The 21,805-nt window shown below is 33.1% G+C and overlaps 1 protein-coding gene across 2 annotated transcripts in view; it reads right to left on the bottom strand.

The window, feature by feature from the left end:
- The window catches only part of LOC145249691 (centlein-like), a 1,118,615-nt gene that overhangs the window by 509,222 nt on the left and 587,588 nt on the right, over positions 1–21,805 (bottom strand). For both annotated transcript variants that reach the window (XM_080111490.1, XM_080111491.1), the window contains exon 7: positions 4,042–4,152. In XM_080111490.1, coding sequence (XP_079967616.1) covers positions 4,042–4,152 — 111 coding nt within the window. The remainder of the gene's footprint in view (positions 1–4,041; positions 4,153–21,805) is intronic.

Genomic DNA, 21,805 nt, shown 5'->3' with positions numbered 1-21,805 from the left:
ATTTCAGAGAGAAAAGGTTATTTAGTCTGGACCAGAAGAAGTTTTATGAAGAACTTAATAGATGCTTAAATTATGTCAATGAAGTACCTAAGTCAGAAGAGTGCACAAAGTTTTGCAGTGTAAAAAAGAAACATAATGGAAGTGCTTTGTAGCTGGAAGATGTGAGGAATGAAATACAAAATAAGTTCAACCTCAAGATGCTGTGAAAATGAGCAAGAAGAAAGTGAGTAAACAATGTAAGAAAATTCAAAATTGGAAAGCTCCCGGACCAGATGATGTACAGGGGTATTGGTTAAAAAACTTTGCCACCTTGCATGGAATGATTGCATCTCAAATTGATGGAATGTTGACAGGAAATACAATTCCTGAATGGAGCACGCTTGGAAGAACAATGCTGTTCCAGAAGGATATTTCAAAGCGCACTGTGGTTGATAACTATCGACCCATCACCTGCCTTCTACTGATGTGAAAACTGTTGACATACATTTTGGCAAATGAAATTTACAAATATCTAGAACAGCAAGAGAGCTTACCAGAGGAACAAAAGGAGTGTAAACGAGGTAGTAGAGGGACCGATGATCAGTTGCTTATTAATAGGACAATACTTCGGGGTTGTAAGAGAAGATTCACAAATCTATGCGTGTCATGGAGAGATTACCACAAAGCATATGATCCGATTACACATAGCTAGCCTAAGTAATGTATGGAAATATTTGGAATAGTGGTAAGATGTTGGGGAAGTTCATGTGAAGAGAGGGATTTTTCAGGGGGAAAGCTTGTCACCATTGTTATTTGTTTGGAGTATGGTACCCTTGTCGTTCATATTACAAAAGGTAAATGCATGTTATGAGTGGAGAAAGAAGAAGTACCGGGTCAACCATTTATTTATGGATAACTTAAAGTTGTATGCAAAGAACAAATATCAGCTAAATATGTTTGTAAGAACTGTTCAAATGTTCAGTAATGACATAGGTTTGGAATTTGGCATGTGTGGTGCCTTGAAATTGAAAAGGGGAAAATTGTTGAAAGTAAAGGAATAAAACTTTTGAATGAGGAAATCATAAAAGAGGTTGGAGAAGAAGGATACGCCTACTTAGGAATTGTGGAATTAGATAAAATAAAAGAAGCTGAAATGAAGGAAATAATAGGAAAAGAATACAAGAGAAGACTACGCATGGTTCTTAGGTCAAGATTGAATGAGAGAAACAAAATATCCGCAGTAAACACATTCATTTTGAGGTCAGCTAATAGGCGCTAGGGGCAAATTTGAAGAATAGGGTGGGTGCAAAAGTGTAATTCAGATAGATTTACCATCATGGCAATCAACTTATGACATGGCGTACTGGTACTGTATTGATGGAAAAGCATTTTATTTTTATTTTTGTACGTTTTTTAGCAATTTAAAATGCACTAATAATATTATATAATATTTACTATTGATGGTTCTTACTTTTTCAAGGTACTCAATGAACAAAAATACAGAAGCCAAAACCTTGTCTGCTGATGTTTACATTTTTGGTTACTCTCGACGGCTGATTTGATGGTGGATGCATGTTTTTTGTTGCATAGAAACAGTTGCAAGGTGCACTCTGTGTTGTTGTTTTTCATTAGCAGTAAGCAAATGCCGCATCTGCTTTGAACACAGCTTTCTCACGGATGTTCATCCGTCGGAATGACGAGGACCATTTATTAGATAACACGTGCTGAATTGTGCAGCAAGAGTTGCACAATCCCTAACTATTCCTTTCCTGAGTCGGCACTGCTTGATTCCAGTGGCAAATAAAAGTCCAGGATAACTAGAAACAATGTTGAGAAAAGCAAAGAGTATGTACAGCACTTGGTATTCCTAAATGATCAACCATTTTAATACTGGCCAGGCTCAATGATGCTTAACTTTAGTGATCTAACAGGAACCAGTTTGTCAACATGATTATGCTGTATTGACAGATGTTCCCACAAAGTGGCAAATACACTGTTTTCTGATATCTTCAAATCCTTTCCAATCTTACATATGCTCATTTTATGATCGGTGAAAACAAGCTTGGAGATTTTTTTATATTTTGTGTTACAACTTAACATCATTGTGTCTGCACAACTGCATTTATACATATCACCTCTGAACCATTATTTCTGATGCAGCAAAATCAGAACACCGCTTATGAAGCCATTGTTTTACTTGAATAGTATTTTTCATTATCAGAAAGTAATACTTTATTAACCCATGAAATGCAGATTTCTCCATTGTGTTGAAAATTAAAAACATTAAATTCATTTAAATAACAGTAATTTGTAATCTAATAATCCAATTGGGCTCAAGTTTTGACACATGCCATTTGAAAGTTAGCACTTTATAAAAATCATATGGGTTTCTCATTACTTGCACCATCTATATGTCAGGCCCGGGACTTATTGATTGATATGTTATTCGGTTTAAGATCTGTCTTACATACTTGTAACCAAGGATACGTTCTTGGCATCATTTTGGTAAATTGAGACTGTTTGCATAGACCATTCATTTTTAGAATTTTCAGAATGAGGTATGGTGCAGTTCGGTTTGGTTCTAGTAGCAGTATTGAAACGATTAATCAGAATCCGAAAAATTTGAGTGCAATTTCTGATTCAAAAACGATTCTTCTAATTTTATTGATTATTTTTTTTGTTTTAAACTTTATTTTCTATTGGTTTGTATTAATTATAAAATGAAAAATATTTTTTGATTTTAAGCTACTATTAAAATTAAAATTTATACATTTTAACAATAAATTTAGGTAAAATGGGCCCAGCAAAAATGGCACAAGTAAAATAGTTTGAGAAGATACTAAAAAAAAATGGCACAAGTAAAAAATATAAATGGAAATCTCACAATCAGATTATCAAAATATTGGATACAATATATAAATGGAAAAAATTAAGAAGTTTGTCAAATTAAAAAGAAAATTATATGTTAAATTCTACTTTTTTAAGGTGATTTTTGAGTTAAGATTGGAATCAGTAACTGTATCGGAATCAGGAATTAAAAACAGAATTGATAATTGTATCGGAATTTAAAATTTAGAACAGAATTGGTAACTGTATTAGAAGCAGGAAAAATATTGGAATCGTTTCATCACTGTCTAGAAGATGCATCCACCCAGGCATTACCTCATCCTTCTGGGGTAATGTTTATCATCTGAGACGCACCTACTGGTTAATGCTGATGATTTGATCTTGGTTATTTTTGTACCCAACAAGTTGCCCTATTCAGTGTAGCTGGTATTTCCCATCTTTTTGTCACAGCTTTTTGCTGTGGGAAGCAATCAAATCATACCACAGGTAAGTTAACAGCAAAATCCCACCCCTTCACTGTAGAGGTCCTAAATGCAGAAAGCCTTCTACTCTAATATCTTCTTCCATCGAACTGCTAAACTTTGGAATTCCCTCCCTGCTACCATAACTGTACTATAAGTTTGAATATAATGTAAACAATATCACTCATCTAATCACATAGTAGACATGGTTCTAAATAGTAGCCCCTTATGTCCAAGTCGTAATTGCATTGTTTGGGGGTCAACAAAAGTTAAAAAAAAAAAATTTTTTAATTTAAAAAATAAAAAAAATAGCTCTTCGTCCATACAAATAGAAATACAGTTGAATCATAACAGAAACAAAGTCAAGGAAACTGAGTCTGTACTTGAAAGGGGCCAAAGCACCACAGAGCATCATCATGAAGTGTCAGAGAGAATGAAAAGAATGAAGACGGATAGCATCACCAAGAACTCAAATGGATGAGCACAGAGAGTACTGGAATCCTGTAGCAGCTTATTTCACTAAATTCCAAATAAAGTCATCGGTCATTATCTGCAAAATCTTAATGGTGAACGGCTGATGCAAGAACGCAAAGTAAGTCTTAATGGTCACCAAAAGAAGAGGAAAATAATATAAATCTGGGGGAACCTGTTGTCACTCAGATTCGAGGGAAAAACCACCTGTTTTTACCAGTAAGCAATCACTGATAATGACTCACATGAAAACTCTTTGTGATTAAGAAATAAGAATACGTACGCATTTCTGGAAGTAATTATCCTCCGTTTGAACACCAATATTTATTTTCTCTTTTTCGATTGGAATTTTTCGTTCTAATTCCATGATCTGCTTTTTATGTCTTTTTAATTCCTGCAGAAAAAAAGGAAGATTTTTACTGGCTGCTGAATTGGTTTACGAAAAGTGATTTAAAATTCCAACTTCAACAAATCAAATTTATATTCTTGTTTTAAATTTCCCATCCAAGCATGTAAACAATAAAACAATAGGAATTCTAACCGCAATAATTATTGTGATAATACTACCATTGGTATCAATAATATACATATATGCATACATATAACAGCACCAATTTCAATAAGAATAATAGTAACTAGCGGGATCTGTAGAAATTCAACAGGGGACCGATTCATATGTAATATATTGATGTTGGCATTCTGTAGATGTTCAACGTAAATGGAGACGCTCTGATATTATTGCAGCTATTTTGTTAAAACTGCAAAAGTATTTATCCAAGCTAGCAGGGACGGCCAGCGTAACCAGGCCGAAAATTACGCTTAAATATGATATTTTAATTCTTGCAGATTTCATATATATTATTATAGAGTTAATGTTCTATCGAGTTTTATATATTATAAAGTTGCAATTTCAAAAGTAAAAAAATATATTTATATGACTTGGATTCATCAGCTTTAATCGAACTGAATCCCAAACTTTATATATATATATATATATATATATATATATATATATATATATATATAATTATTTTTTTACTATAATAATTAAATACCTACAGACACTAGTGTTTCATTCCTTCGGGAATCCCCAGCGCAGGGCGCCATGATTAAGACCAGTCGAACGATTCGGACTCCGCAACACAAGACATCTCTGGCTCGATTAGCGAAGACCGTATCAATTCGGCTACCATTAACCGCATGAAATAACGTTGAATTTAAACATTTTAATTTTTTTTTAAATGTTCTTTACGTCAGTCAGTCAGACAGTGATCTAATCGTTATACGACGATCTATGCATAAGAGCTAAACTTACCGACCCTAATTCAACTGAAAGTGCTCAATGATAAGAAACGAATTTCTTAAATATATATAACTTTAGTTTCTTCATCTATAATCGAAAACTTATGAAGAATTCTTGATAATATTATTTATTAAAAAAAAAATAGATTACTAAGGTGCCATCAGCTGAAACCGAAACGAAGACTTGGGGAGAATTCTTGATAAAATTATTTTTAAAAAATAGATTATTGGAGTGCTATTAGTTATAATCGAAACAAAACATATGAGGAATTCTTGGTGAAATTATTTATAAAAAAAAAAGATGACTTAAGTGCCATCAGTTATAATCGAAACTGAAACCCAAAATTATGAAGAATTCTTGGTAAAATTATTTATAAAAAGAAACGGAAGTACATAACAATTAAAAGACCCGGATGTAAGCATAACACAGAAAATAGCACACATGCTATCGTTTTAACATACAGATTGTATCATTGTTACTTCTACTCCTAATAATGATTAATAAAAGATTACTAATAATAAAATAAATAATAATAATAATAATAATAATAATAATAATAAATAAATAAATAAATAAATAAAAATTGTCAATAAAAATGATAATAAATATATAATTACTAGCAGGGGGGGGGGTACCCGGCGCAAAGGTAAAATCTGTTGAACTTTGACTTCTTGGCAGCTCAATTTTCGGCCAAAATACGATTAAAAACTTGCTTTATGTCTGAATACACTTTATGCAAAATTTCAAATGTTTAGATCAAAAATCGGCTGAGTAATTTACTAGAGACCACAACGGTCAATTTTTTTTAACTTTGACCCTAATTTTGACCCCGGAACATTTATTGTTTTGGGTTCAAAGTTTAATCCATGTTCAAGTAACTTACATCTAAAATTTCAAGTGTTTAGACCCAAAATTGGCAGAGGAGTTTGGTAGAGTTTTCAAAGGTCAAATCGTTGAATTTCGACCCCTTGACAGCCAAATTTCTTCCCGAAAACTGATTAAAAAGATGTTCCCAAAGTTAAATACCCGTTATGTCAAATCTTGAGTCTGTTGACAGAGTAATTTGGTATGGAAATGTACACACAGACACACACAGAGACATATAGATGAGATAGATTTGTTTAAATATAGTTCTTATGATTTTGGCCTGATGCTCGAACTGTTCTAGAATACAAACCAAACACGTAAAACTTATAAAGTCTGTAATTCTTCAAAAGATAACATTTCTAATTTATTTCATATCAATCGATAAGATTAATTGTAAGCTGGGATGTGTAGATTTGAAATCCATTTCCTCCTGGCTTGTCCAATCACAAGCCAGTTCTCTATCACGTGACAGAGTATATAAAAGGCGAAATCTGAAACTCTCAACCCTCTTTGATCCTGACCCTACCTGAGAGCAGAATGTGAGTACAACAAGCTAACTATGGCTCTCTTCAACCTCACATTTATTTCCACGTGCGATGCCCTAACGAACATTATTTTTTATGCTAAAGAAAACATACACAGACAGACACACACACACCTACTCTTTCTTACCACGAAACACTAACTCTTTGCCCTGTCTCTACTATCGAACGCACGCTCCGATATACATAAATACACTGAAGTCTTTGCCTTTTCTTCCTCTTTTAACCGGCTTCCTTCGTACCAAAGTCTGCTACCTATAAACACGTGTAAACGGAATTGTTTTCTCCTCAACAAGCCGGCAATATATTAATTCTATCTCTACACAAGAATACTTCAACCTACTAACCCGTTTCTCTCATCTACTAACGCTACTGGTCCTGGACATGACCTTAAACTATATCCGATCATGAGGCCCCAGCTTGTGGGCTTTGGGGAGTTTGGAGCCACCTTTTAATTGCCATTGCTTCCAGCTCCACTCTGACCCGGAGGGGTAGTACCTGTTAGGGTCACAACTATGGGTTAAATAGAAACCGACTTGAAAAAATATATATATATTCTATTAAAAAATTGTTCTTCAAAATAACTGGATTCAGCATTAAATAACCTGAAAAGGGTTGATATACCGTAAAACAACCAACCAACTAACGCTACTAACAAAGATAACAAATAAAGTTGTTTATTAATATAGAATGAAACTCCATTGCGTTATCCTTTATTCAATATACTTTGATGAACCTGACGTGATGTAAACAACCCCATTTCATTGTCTCATCTCTATAGATGCCAAATTGATGCTAAACTGTTATGGTTGGGGAAATTATTTTGCCCGTCCCGGGATATGTATTCTTCTAAAACCCCTTTCTAAGTAACACACTTTCTCGTACTATTTATAATTTTATCAAAAAGAAATAAATAAATAAACTAAAAAATAAATAAATAAAAAGAATGGTAATCTGAAAAGTTTACATACCCCAAAACATAATCGGATGGAAAACATGCAAGTGACAACTTAAAACTGACATTTATTAGAGTTCCAAATAATCTGGAAGATATCAACCATTTCTTGTGGTGTGCAAGAACCACAGACTGACAGGGAGACAGCTCCCAAGGTTGAAAAACGATACGAGTTGATTTCTAATCTATCGAACCTGAGTTGACAGTTCAAGAGAATTTGGTCAACTTGGTGCCAAGATGCGAATGACATTCTGATCGTTTAATGGCGTTGCCGCAATTGAAACGGCATTCTTTATGTTCGGCATGAAGATGAGGCGAAAGCAATTGGGATAAATAAAAACATCCAGAAATATGATGGTGAAAAAATATGGCTCTTTTTCAGGTATACTTTAAGAAAAAAAAAGTAGAAAAAAATCTGATGATGATGATTGTTAGATCGTGATGTTGATCTACTCTAGCCTTGGAATGATGAGATTATCGCCTTAGAAAAGGAGCTGTGATTCCATTTCCGTTTGATGAAAACCGGTTTTCTTTTTTTGTTGTTGCAAACCGTCTAGTAGTTGGCCAGTTATGTACAATTACCAAGAGCGATAGGAGCCTTCTATCATGTCTGAAAGTGACACAATGTTCAACGAGCCAGATCGGAAATGCTCTCTACGGATTCAAGTTATAACAACAGGACCATTGCCAGCACCCTCAAAATCCATCGTGTGATTGCCACAAATAACAGAGATGTGCCCAGATTGATGAAAACAATGTTCCGGCCACGGTTATGGTTTTTGATGTTGTTTTAAGTGAGGGCCACACCATGCCACCTCACATCATGTCAGCTTGAAAGTCCATACAAAAATGTATCTGGATGAGCTGAGGAGTGTGGTGATTTCAGGTGGCCGCTAGAAGACCCTGGGTGTAGCAGCAGGACTCAGTGCCTGCTCAAAAGTCAAAAGAGACCCAGCTTGGCTTCAGAAGGAGTGCCATGACTTTCTCACTGTCCCCTTCCCCTGATCTGAACCCACTGAACTACTTCATTTGGTCATATGTCGAGAACATCACCAACATGATCTTCCACAACTACAAAGCCGGCCTGATCGCTGTCATCCGCCGAGTATTCGCCAAGCTCCTGTTGGTGCTTGTGGAAAAGGACTGCTCCCAGTTCCGGACCCATATTGAGACAGTGATTGAGGCTGAAGCAGCTATATTGAATAGATGTCAGCTCTACTACATAATCAAGTTAACTGAATTGATTTTTTGAATAAAACTTTTAAAATAAAGCTGTAGTGTTGTTTTTCTTTAGGACGACACTTTTATCGGACTCTTCCAGCTACGCATGGCATTCATACTACAAAAATAGCAATAGAGTACAGAGAAACTAGCAACATCTCTTCTGTGAGAAAGTGGTTATAAGGACGAGAAGAGGACATTCTCCACTAGATTTCAAAGTTGACTTGTACTCTATCAAGGCAGGCAAGCGTACTTTAAGTGGCGTGTCCTCAGATGTGGCAACTGCACCATCTTAGGACGTATTCGACTCTTATGCGGGTAGAGGATTGCATCAGGAGTGAGATACTTTCTGGAGCGATAGAATGATCCAATGAATTATTTAATGTCAAAACACAATAACACTTTGACACGAGTCACTGAACACAAGATGCTGTTTGACCCATAGGTGGACTAAATTACAGTTTCACAACTTTCGAACCAGAGTGGCACTCTTCTAGGTGGGTTGAACCGATTTTCTCTGATGGAGGAAGTTTCAAGGGATATTTCAAATTCAAAAGCTGTCCGAAGTCACTTGTATATCCTTATCAGGAGAGATGAAAATGTTAGGTTTTTGCAGTTCTCATAGGAAGGTGTCGACATACAGTGCCTGGTATTCTTGAATGGTCACCCATTTTAGGATTGACTAGGCTCAATATTGCTTAACTTTGGTGATCTAATGGGACTGGTTTGTCAATGTGATTATGTTGTATATCACATTTTTCTCGACAGTATAATATGAAAATGACCACTATAGATCTGTTAGTTTTCACTTGACATAACCGATTCCGTAGACCATGACGGTATCCATTTGACTGATAATACACTTTGTCAAAGCTTTGAAACAATAACACCAACATTCGTGATAGTATGAAAAAGAAAAAAAAAACGCTGGAATATGCTAAAGGGCATTTGTGCACCTAAGATTGTCACTGATAATTATCTATTTCTAGTTTCGGAAGAGTTCTACATGAGTAAAAGGGAGACAATTCAGAATTCTAACCATTTTCAGCTAAACTTTTTACATTGAATTGACAAACACAACAGAATACACTAATTACCGAAATATTTATTGAATTTTTTATTTTTTATTTATTTTTTTTTTAAACATGAACAATTTTTTTTTTAATACATGGTCATTTTAGTAAACGTCTTTTTGTTTCAAGTTCTTTATAGCTTCGGATATTTATGATCTTTGGTTTAGTTGGGGTTTTTTTTAGGGGAAATTTTTTGTTTTTGTTTTGGGCTTTGCAGAACATGATTGAATTTGGAAATGAAAAAAAAAATCAATGACATCAACGTTTGGTGCACTTTAGGTCAGGAAGTCAATACCTTCAGACAGCCTGACCATTAAGCAAAACAAATAGCACTTCTATATTGTAGAAACGAAAACAATATTGAATTTCAAGTGAAACAAATGGTACCTACATAATTGTCACGTTTTCAATATTAACATATTCCCAAAATTACGAAAAACGATAAGGTAGAAAAATAATTATTAATGAAAAAATAAATTTCTGAAAGGAGGCGAAATTATTATATAATGCTTACTAAAAAAAAAAAAAGATAAGTTGACAGGGGAGATAATTAAGTTCTGTTGCTCACAAAATGTCGGACAAAATTTATTCCCCTATATAAACTTTATAGAAAACAATTTTTAATTAATAATTATTTTTCTATCTCATCGTTTCCCATAATTTTTGATATGCTACTATTTGCGACGTGACAATTACGTTTTTTTCGTTTTTGTTTTATTACAAAGGCATGACCACTTATCAAGGCCAAGAAGCCACTCGAGGATAAGGGTTAAAGATTGTACAGTAGACAATTGGACAATATAGTAATCGTTAGTAATGGAAATTCGGTAAATTTGTTAACTGATATGGAACGGCTCATCAAAAACTTGTTTACATTAGACTTGAAGACAACCATATTGTAGTCAGCTGGAAAGCAGGAAAACGGAAGACAATTCCATAGGCATGCAGTTCTAAGAAAGAAGCTTTGTTCATGGAATCTACGTTTAGGTTTAGGCACAGATAAAGAGTGGGGGGATTATTAATAGTGTTTTCAGCTAAACGAGTGTTTCTTGTGAATGTTTGGCGAGGGGGTACCATGGATTGAAGCTCAGTAGAACACTTTCCATGAAAATAACGATACAGCAGAGACAAACTCGCAACATCTCTTCTGTGAGATAGAGGTTGCAGGGAAGAGAAAACGATATCTCCTACGAGGCTACGAAGTCTATTTTGAACTCTATCAAGTGCCATTTATTTAACTTGAAATCGTATATTCTTTTCGTTTGTATAATATGAATGCGCCAAATTCCATTAGACTAATAACACACCTTGACAAAGCTTCGAAACAATAACACCAACAGTTATAATAACATGAAAAAAAAAAAAAAATGCTGGGGTAAGCTGAAGTGTTGGAGCGACTTGATGTTAAAGTTGTTCTGGTGAAATATAATCAACTTTTCTTTTCTGGTTACAAACGAAAATGTAACAAATGAAAAAAATGTTGGAAATGACAAAAGAGATAATGATGAAATGTCAAAGACTTTCCAACAAGCAATTCTTCTCTTTTTGTTACTAAAAACTAAAATTACCTCCATTAACGCCAACGTTCATTGACAACAATGTGAAAATAGAAAGAAAAAAAAATATATATATACATACCGGTTTGGAAAAGAAAAGAAATCAGAAGTCGTACAAATGAGACAACTACAGATCAAAGACCGCAAGAAGAAAAGAGAAACGGCTTAGAATGAAACACAAAACAATAAACAAGACAAACATGATTGTCTCCCTTTTGTCATTTTCAGAACGAAACAAGGAGAACGTAAAAAATGAAACAATAAATTTAAACAAAAAGACAAGACCCTTTTTGGAAAGCTTTCATTCCGCTAAACAAAAATCACAATTATTACCGCATGCAAATCTACTAGTCAGTTTTTTATGCAGAATTCTTCCTTGACAAGAAACGATTTTTTTTTTCTTTTTCCCAATATTTTCATTTCAATGTTTCTATCCATTTTCCTTTTGCGGTGTTGACTTTTCTTTCTCTTCTTTACAAAAGAGCGCCGATGGAGAATACCCTAAGCTACAACAAATGACAACTGACAAAGGACCTGCGCTCTTACAAATATCAAACCAATAAAAATGGTTCCCCGATTCAATATTTTTTTTAATTATTTTTAAGAATGATTAAAAAAAAAAAGAAAAACAACGCGTGAATGTACTTGAAAACCCCGTGGAAAATATTACTTAAAAAAAAAAAAAAAAATGATCCCTGAACTTTATTCAAAATGATATTATGAAAGATCAATTCAAATACCAGCATTAAAAAAATATTCTATAATGCAAAGTTGAAGAACGAATAGAGCACTTCTCGATAGCTGATGTTTATACAAATGGCAAGATTCTTACTTACTTGTGCCTGTTGATAAGATAATGGATTGAAATGCCAACAAAATGATCGAGTTTCAATTTCAGCTTGAAGCACTTGCCTGTTTAGTCGCAGTGAAGAAATGTGGTACAGTGAAACAGTGTACGTGGACGGCTCTCTCTCTCTCTTTATCTATATATATATGTGTGTGTGTGTGTGTGTGTGTGTGTGTGTATGTGCGCGTGCATATATATATATATATATATATATATATATCATCCACACACGGACTGTTTCGCTGTATCACCACGCTTCAATGTGGCTAGACTAGCACCCATCTCGAGCCTACAACCACCTAGTTCATAGTTGGCAGTTCTAACCTCCAGCCCGTGGAATAGGAGCTTGTAAACAATACCTTCAGTCATAATCATCAGTGCAGGAAGTCACGATTGCCGTTGGTCGTGGGATTCAACCCCAATTATGAAGCAATCTCTGATACTATTAGCAAAGAATATATGTATGTGTGTGTGTGTGTGAAAACAATGTTTATGTGTGAGAAAAATCGTTAGCAATTATAATACTCAAATAAGTTTCACTAAATGCGCAATATTAAGCCAATAAAAATGGTTCCAATTTTATGATTAAAAATAATGCAAAAATGGTGGGCAGGTGGAATGTTCTTGGAAAACTTTAGAGAATAATCATTAAAGGAGAAAAAAATAAATAAATGAAACCTGAAGTTGATTTAAAATGATATTATTTGAGAACTAAACCCATGGAAATTCCACTGTTGTATCCTTTATTTGTTGTACATTACAGCCGTGGTTAAAAATAATTCCATTCTATAGATGTCCGGCATGAAATGAACACATACTCTGCAATATTATTGCACCATTGTTGTTCAAACAAACACCTATTAAGAATTCTGGTTAATATAGCTTCAGAATATATCTAACTAGATGCGGGTGTTTGGAGGTGTGTGTTTAGCAAAAAAAAAAAAAAAAAAGAAAAGTGGTAATATGCAGGCGGGCTTGAACCCGTACCGCGAAGGAGGCAAAGAACATGAAAAAAAAAACAAAAAAAAAAAAAAACAACAACAACAAAAACTGACGTCTTTGCTGTTGCGCCCGTCGCCAAACCGGAAGTGACGTACGTTTAAATTAAGGCTAAACAATCGAAGGAGGGGAAAATGACTCGAAAATATCGGTGAAAAAAGTAACCCCACCCTGTAGAAAAGTGCCCAATTGAGGGTGAAAGAATGAATTTTTTGGGCCAATTTTTTATATTTGTCGCCTGAAGGGCCGAGCTTCAAAATGATACCGATCTCGTGAAAATCCGTTGCCTCTACTGAAAATTTTAGGCAGACATACATACATACATACATACATTTAAACAGACAGGTGAGTTTTATATTATAGATGGAGATCTATCTCTCGAACACCTGTGTCGGAGTTTGTCATATATTTCCATTCTAGAGACATCCAGTGCAAACATAAACCTCAGGTTATTACTTTCGCATCTTTGAACAGAGTAGGTACTACACTTTGAATTATTTATTTTATCAGGAGATCACATCTTATAAAAAAAAACGTGTCGTGTGGTGTCGTATGGACATGAAATTGTAGTAACATGCTCTTCTATAGATATTTCGTGGTTAAAAGAAAAATGTATGAGAGGCGTTCTAAAAGTAATGCTCCTATTTTTTCCGCCTTAATAGATAAGAGGGGATTACAAAATGCATTGTTATGATGACTACACTTATGCAGTCATAGCTTAAAAGTTTCATCTTTCTATTGCAGGTACTGACGGTGTGAGACTAAAATAGACACTTCTGTCGTTGACGTGTGTCAGAAACAGAGACGCATCATTGAATTCCTCTATTCAGAAAAAAGAAATGAACCGATCAATATTCACCGGCGCCTGTTAAACGTTTACGTAGCTCTTGCAGTTGATGTTAGCACGATTAGGAGATGGATTCGGCGATTTCAGAGTGGCGACAGAGATGTTAGTGACAAAGGATGCTCTTGACTTTTATGACAGAGGCATCAAAAGAGATAGGCAAAAGTGCATTAAGAATGCTGATGACTATGTAGGAAAATAAATTCTGGCGTTCGTTTTAATAGTGCCACTCCTGTCTTTGTAGCACTTCAACGTTTTAGTTTTGGAGTAAAAAAATAGGAGGCCTTACTTTTGGAATGACCCTCGTAGATTGCTTGAAGCATTGCTGGTTAATTAATATTTAGATCATTTTTGCCTTATTTGGATTATCATTTTCATCTTGCTTTTTTTTTCCCACAGCATTTCGGCCGATGTAACCTCCGACCATCTTCAGGTGTATTCACATAATCCATTTTCAGAGGTTCTAAACGTGATTTTTGGATTCCTCGTGTGGAAAACATTGTGTATGCAAATTTTCAAGGTTCTACCTAGTTTAGAAATTGATTTATGCCCCAAAACGTAATTTCATAATTTCGCGAATTTGCGCCTCGACGCGATATATGTAAAATACCAAAATTGCTATATTTCCGTAACCGCTTAGAGTTAAAAGCTCAAATTTTCAGGATTCCCTAGTTTTTACGATACCAACATATGGTGAAAGTTTGAAAAAAACTCTGAGAGGTAAGGGTGTCATGGTCTGGATGATTTGAGATGGAATTACCCACTGGATATTATTGATGAATAGTGAAAAATGTTTTTGTTTTTGTTTTTTTTTGCTTTGCCAACGGACATAGCCGTTAGAAATTCAAAACTCAAATAGCGCCAAGTCTATATTTTTATTTTTTTTTTATAAATACGGGTTCATTGGGGTTTTTTTTTTATATGATGATTGTATATTTTTTTAGATGAGGACTGAGGATTATTTTTTTTTTTTAATACAAAAATAATTATCAGTTCTCATCTAAAAAATATACAATCATCATATCAAAAAAAAAAAAAAAAAAACCGGAATGGACCCGGATTTATAAAAAAATTAAAAAAAAAAAAAAAAAAAAAAAAAAGGAATAGACTTGGCGCTATTTGAGTTTTGGATTTCTAACGGCCATGTTCGTTGGAAAGCAAAAAAAACCCAAACAGTTTTTACTATTCACCAATAAAAACCAGTATGAATACACCTGAAGATGGTCGGAGGTTACATCGGCCGAAACGCTGTGGAAAAAAAGCAACCAAGATGAGAATAATAGTCCAAATAAGGTAACACATAATTATCAATCTTTATCTAAAAAAAAAAAAAAAATACAATCATCATAATATTTGCGCATTCATGAAAGTTGATAGCAATACGGGGGAAAAAAAACAGCATGACGAAAAAAAGATATGGAGAAAACCAAACAGTCGAAGATTATTTGGATTATGAATCTTCGCGACATCTAATTCTTTTTCTAAAGACGTTTTCAAAATCAAATGAGTAAATATGGGACTTATTGATTAATATCAATAAAAACATTCAGAACAGATAACAGGTTTGATAACACCAAGAATGAAACCCCTCCTTCTCAAAAGCGAAGAAAATGAGATTATGAAAATAATGAAGAGAAATGTCCCTTTGTATTTAATTCAAATATGAGGAATAAAACCTTTTATATCATGCAAAACTTTCATTAAAAGTGAATAAAGCACACTTTGAAAGCTAATATTGTTTATATTATACTTGTTGGCGCCGATAATGTAGTGGACAGAAGTCTGAACTATATATATGTATATACTAGCAGAAGTACCCGTCGTTGACTGGGTTCAAAAACAGCCTACAGAAAATGGATTGTGATTGATGAAAGTATGATAGGTTATGAAAAGGAGGGGGCTGTAAAGAGATAGGTTTTGATACTCAAAAATTTTACCCTAAGCAAAATATGATGAAAGTAAAGATAATTTTCAAGAAAATATATTTTTTATATAAACTTTGTTTCCATTCGTAGCCAACAGTGGCCAACAAAATGATGTTCCTTACAAAGAGAAAATGTTATATATATAATGATATAAATATACAAGAAATAAATGTTACCATAGTCAATAAAAGTTACTTTTATGGTAGAAAAGTTCATTGGTTTGTATTTTTAAGTAGTTTGTAAAAAAAAAAAATTTTTTTTTAATTCACGAAGCGGTTTTTAAAAAAATCAAAATGGCAGCGACTTTGAAATGGAGAGCCGCGTTTTCAATTTGAAGGAGGGGCACCTGAGCATTCTGTGTTAACAATTTAAGAGAGTTTCGTCAACGTAAGGAACATTTATAAACATATTTTAATGTTTTCCGTTATTTTGTGCTTGAGGAATATTCGATCATGGCATGTGTAGTTTATGTAAAAATTAATTCAAGTAGTTATCGCCTCAAATTTCGTTTTAATTTCGGTTCGCTGAAATTATTTCAAGTAAACAACATTAAAAACTATTTCAAAACAAAAACAAAAAACATGAACTGAATTTTTATTGACTATGGTAACATTTATTTCTTGTATATTTATTTTTTCGGATAGTCGTTTGTTGGCTTTTCTGCTAAACACTCTTACTAAATATTATCGACGAAATATCGAAAAACAAAGAAACAAAAACAGTTTGGAAAAATAATGAAGCTTTACTTACTTTAGTAAAATAATCCGAAACAGCAAAATGGGATATTAAAAAAGTAAACACATAATTACTTTAGTTTTTTAAAGCAAAGAATCGATATAAATATGAATAAGAAGAAAATGGCACCCTTTTCAAGCAGAACAGCTTCGTTTCAGTTTTACAGTATTGAACGGTGTAGTATTGCGCTGTCGGATTCAGGGTTGTACTTTGTAATGTAAAGAACATGCAGAAAGGGTTGTAATCAACTGAATTTCTTCTAGTACACTGACAAAAAAAGCTTAAACAGATATATAAATAAAAATAAAAAGGTTATGTAAATGTTTTTAAAAAGACACGTAATCACGTGAGCCGGATTTTTTCCTTCTTTTGACACGATAACAAGTAACGTTCTTATTTTTTATTATTTATCTATTTATCTATTTTCGAAAGAGTGCCACGTGCAAGTGGAGAAGGAAAAAAACGGAGTTATGCAAAATTTGTGCCGAGAACTGTCTAAAGTTCCGACTTTTTTTGGTGGGGGGGCTTTCACTTTAATAAGAACGTGAATTTATTAGGTGAATTTATTCGACACAATATGATTCAGCCCCAAAAAATAAATAAAGCTAACGTAAATTAAGATTAAAGTTAAGATGTTATTGTGGACCCTCACCCCTTTTAAAAAACCTTGTTAAACTTTGTGACATATTTACATTCTATGTAGGTCAGACGCGAACCAACACCGCATAATTTTATTATACCATATTTCTCCAAACTGAAATATAATTATAAAAGTATACTTATGCAATTAGATATGAAAAGTCTTTATTAAAGTTTGTGCCATATTTCCATGGAGTACAGGCGCGAACGCAGACCCTACAATTTTATTATACCATCCCTATTTAAGTTGAAACATACTTATCAAAGTATTCTTATGTACATCTATATCAAAAACCCTTGGGTTTTTTTTTTTTTTCATTTTTTATTTCCATACTTTGCGGACCAGGCACGAACGCAGACCCCACAATTTTTATGAACCACTTTTCTGCCAGATCAAACATACCCATTCCTAATCCTCGATATATCTTCTATCATTATATGTAATCAGTTTTTTAAAATAGTAAACCATATAGGAGCCTATTCGTGACCAGACACACACACACACACACACACACACACAGACGTTCAGCTTTATATATATATATATATATATATATATATATATATATATACACACACACACACACACACTGATTATTTAAAAACTATATCTTCCATTTAATTTGAACTATATGTTATATATTAAAATTCTATATATTATATTTTAACTATATTATTTTATAACTAATATTTTTTTAAATTAATATTTTAACTATATTATTTAACTATGTTTTAGCTATACTTTTAACTATATGATATATAGTTTTTTTAAATAAATAATCTGTATTTACGATCAAGAACTATGTTTATTTCTTTGCAACATATCCTATATATATATATATATATATATATATATATATATATATATGCATATATATATATATATATATATATATATATATATATATATATATATATATATATATATATATATATATATATATATATGCATATATATGGCACAATGAGTACAGAGATCTATGTTAAAGAACCATTCACAAAAGCACAGGTGTAATATAGGTAGCCCTAGGGAAAGGTAAATTAAAAGATTGCCAAAAGGTCCAAAAGTCTGTCTCGTGTTTGCCTTTTTTTTTGTCTTTTTCTTTTCAAGGGATAGCACCAAAAGATTTGCCCGGAATTGGCTCAAAGACATTTCTCTTTTTATTTATTTTATTTATTTATGTTTTGTTTTGTTTTGAGGACAATGAACTTTAAGCTGAGAAATGCCGGACTTGCTGAGAGGTCACCAAATTAAAGACTCTCAGGAACCTTAAATGAGTGTTCCGCCCGAGGCAATCAAGTCTCAAGGGTTTCCTCTCTGATGAAATAACCCGGTAGCTTGGGTTGGATGTCATGTTTAGTTGTTTTTTTTTTTTTTTCTTTGAATCACTCAAAAGTTACGGTGAGTGAAATTGCCTGTTTCTTCTCCTACCCCCCCCCAACCCACCTCTTGGACCTGACCCCGAACACAAATGATCATTTTCTTTTTACTTTGAATTTCAGCCCAAGTTGTTTTTATAGCAGAGGAAGGAACAAAGAAAGGTTTGGGAAAACGAACCTGGTCAAATATATCTAGCATTCTCTGTTACAAATGTAAGGATGAGCGAGAAGGAAACGCGGAAAATTCCGGATTTCAACTTAAGTGACTTATCAATAGGTTCCTAATTTTTCGGTTTTACTCTTCTGCGTTCAATAAAGAGATGTTTGACAAATCTATCTCTTAATCCTTTCAAATGTTATTGCCAACACTAATGTAATACAGTATTTAAACTAGGCACCGCCAAAACTGGGGGGGGGGGACAGGCAAGTACTTTTTGACGGACCGTCTTTTTAAAAATCTACTAAAAATCAGGTAATTATCCGATCAATACGAAATTTTCAGCGATTATTAAGAGAAGAATGAACTTTATAACAGTGTACTTATTTTTCATAAACAATATATATATATATATATATATATATATATATATATATATATTTGCTTACACCCCCCCTTGTTTTGAGGGGGTTCCAAATATGCTTAAAATAATCATCTGAAACTGAACAAAACATATTGTGTTGTTGTAAGGGACGGGATTATAGATAAAAAAAAAAAAACTTGTTTGCATACCTTATTTTTATGTCTGAATATCAGAACTTCGATTGTGTTTAATTATCCCGCTTTTGAGTTTTGAAGTGTGAAATTCGGTGAATATGTTAAGTAAAATAATTAATTTAAGTTAAGCAAAACCAAAAAAAAATTTTTTTTAATATTTATACGAAAAAAGCCATTTTAAAATCTTTGATAAATAAATTCACAATTTCTTTTTAGCGAGCCGAATAATGCATGATCATTATTAAACAGGGCATGCTTTGAAGAATCGATACGAAAAAAAAAAAATTCGATAAATATTGTGCCCTTTGTGTTAAAAATATCATCATTTTTTCGATCCAGTTTGGAAACGTTTGCCACCTTTCGACTATGGTGGACCAAACGCGCTGAAATCATTTTTTTATTCTGCTTTAAATTGCCCCCCTCCCCATTTTGGAGAGCCTGGTCCCCACACACATACACATTAAAAACCAAACTCATACAAATGGTCACCCACCTGGTACTGACCAGCCTCAGCGTTAATAATACATTGAAATTTTCGTCACTGAAAAATAAATTTTTTTTTTGGCTTTTTGGTCCTCCGTAGTTTGCTTTTTATCAAGAACAAATGTAAACAGAGGTAAACAGAGTAATCAAATCGACTCGAAGTAACTGGTTGCCTAAATGAATAAGTGGAATTATTTGAAATCCAGGTACTTATAATATTTTTGCATATTCTCATAGAAAATCACCCTAAATTTTAGTTAGACAAGAAATAAACAAATTAATTCTTTCAAAAACCTTTCTTTTTTTTTTTTTTTAACTATTTATATACGTTTTTTGTGCAAAACAAAAAACGCCAATTGTTAACTTTTGGGGAAAATTTAACATTTAAAATATAATTAAAAATAGTAGAAAAAGTTTTACATTATTCTGCTTTCGAAATGATAAAATTCAGGGTTTTATCTTTCTGGAAAAAAAAAAGTTACTCAGAAATAATGGATTTTAATAAATGTAATTTCGTTTTAAAAAACAACAACAACTTGGTTTTTCGGCCATTTTTGGCGGTGCCTAATTTAAACTGTTTACTAGAGAAATACAAGCAAAATACACTCAAAAGTAATTCAATGAGAAATTATATAGAAAAGAAACATTTTATGAAAATAAGATTTTTAGACAAAAAAAACTTATATTTGTTCTGGGTCGTTTCTAGACACAAGCCCAGATTAATAATAAAATTGACAAGCATTAATTTATGAAAATCTAACCTGATGGATGGCCCAAATAATCTACATTTTTTTCTAATTTTTCAGGACAAACTAGACTTTTCTACTTATGAATGGAAACAAATATATATTTTTGTATCTTTCTAAAACAACTGAAATTGTTTTATCTAGTATTTTTTTTATTATTATGATTTCATAAAAATGTGTGTGTAAGTAAAAAAAACACCTCGTGTGTGTGTATGAGTTCATTCCTATAGACTCTGAAACGGCTGGGCCGATTTTTTTCAAATTTCAAACAAATATACTTTCTGTGCCTGGAAGTGTTCGTAAATAGGTTTAATATTGATAATCGAAAAAAAAAAAACAGTCCAATTTTGATCAAAACATCACAAAAGCATTTGAGAAGTGTTATAGAATTATACAAATAGAATGGCCCAACGTCTAAAATCAACAGTACAGTTTTTGATAAGACAGGAGTGTGTTCCAAATGGATGTTTGTGGTTAGAATACAATTAAGCCATGATACTTGACTTTTGACTTTTAAACTTTAATTCAAGTCACTATACGAAAATAATTTTATAAAATGAACAGTAGGTTCTCTACAATGCAATGTAGACGACAATGTATTGTGAACTAAGTCACTGTTGGGGGGAGGGGGGCGTGTAAAACTTCCTCCTGCAGCAACACGTTGAGTTCCTGACTAGAGCATGCAATTAATCGATTTGATTGAAAAGTACACGATTTCAGCAATTTTAATGACAATAAAAGTACTGGAATGTGAAACATTCGTTGGTTCTTATTCAATTCAGGGCGACATCGGGTCTCTCTGCACACGCTGCACACACACACACACATTATATATATATATATATATATATATATATATATATATATATATATATATATATATATATATATATTGGGATGGGTGCTTCTTTAGCCGCACTAAAAGGCTGTAATATAGTAAAAGAGTCTGTCTTGGGATGATATAAGCCACCCCCTCCTTGAGTAGAGCACTTTCATTGGTGATATCACCAGCTACTCATTTAGCATAATGCAAAGCTCTTTGCTTTAAAATAAAGAAATAAAGAACTTTAAAAGTGGAGACTAATGTTTATATAAGACATTGGCAATATGTTTTACGAGCACTGATCCTTTGACTTTTTCTTTTTTTTTTTTACACGGTGGTCACCACTCAGGGATAAGGGTTATTGCAAGTACAGTACGTTAGTGTGGAGATTTAA

This window comes from Euprymna scolopes, chromosome 28, assembly GCF_053919585.1.
Source record: "Euprymna scolopes isolate OS-2025 chromosome 28, ASM5391958v1, whole genome shotgun sequence".
Lineage (NCBI taxonomy): Eukaryota > Metazoa > Mollusca > Cephalopoda > Sepiida > Sepiolidae > Euprymna > Euprymna scolopes.
This window is presented reverse-complemented; position numbering and strand designations above follow the sequence as displayed.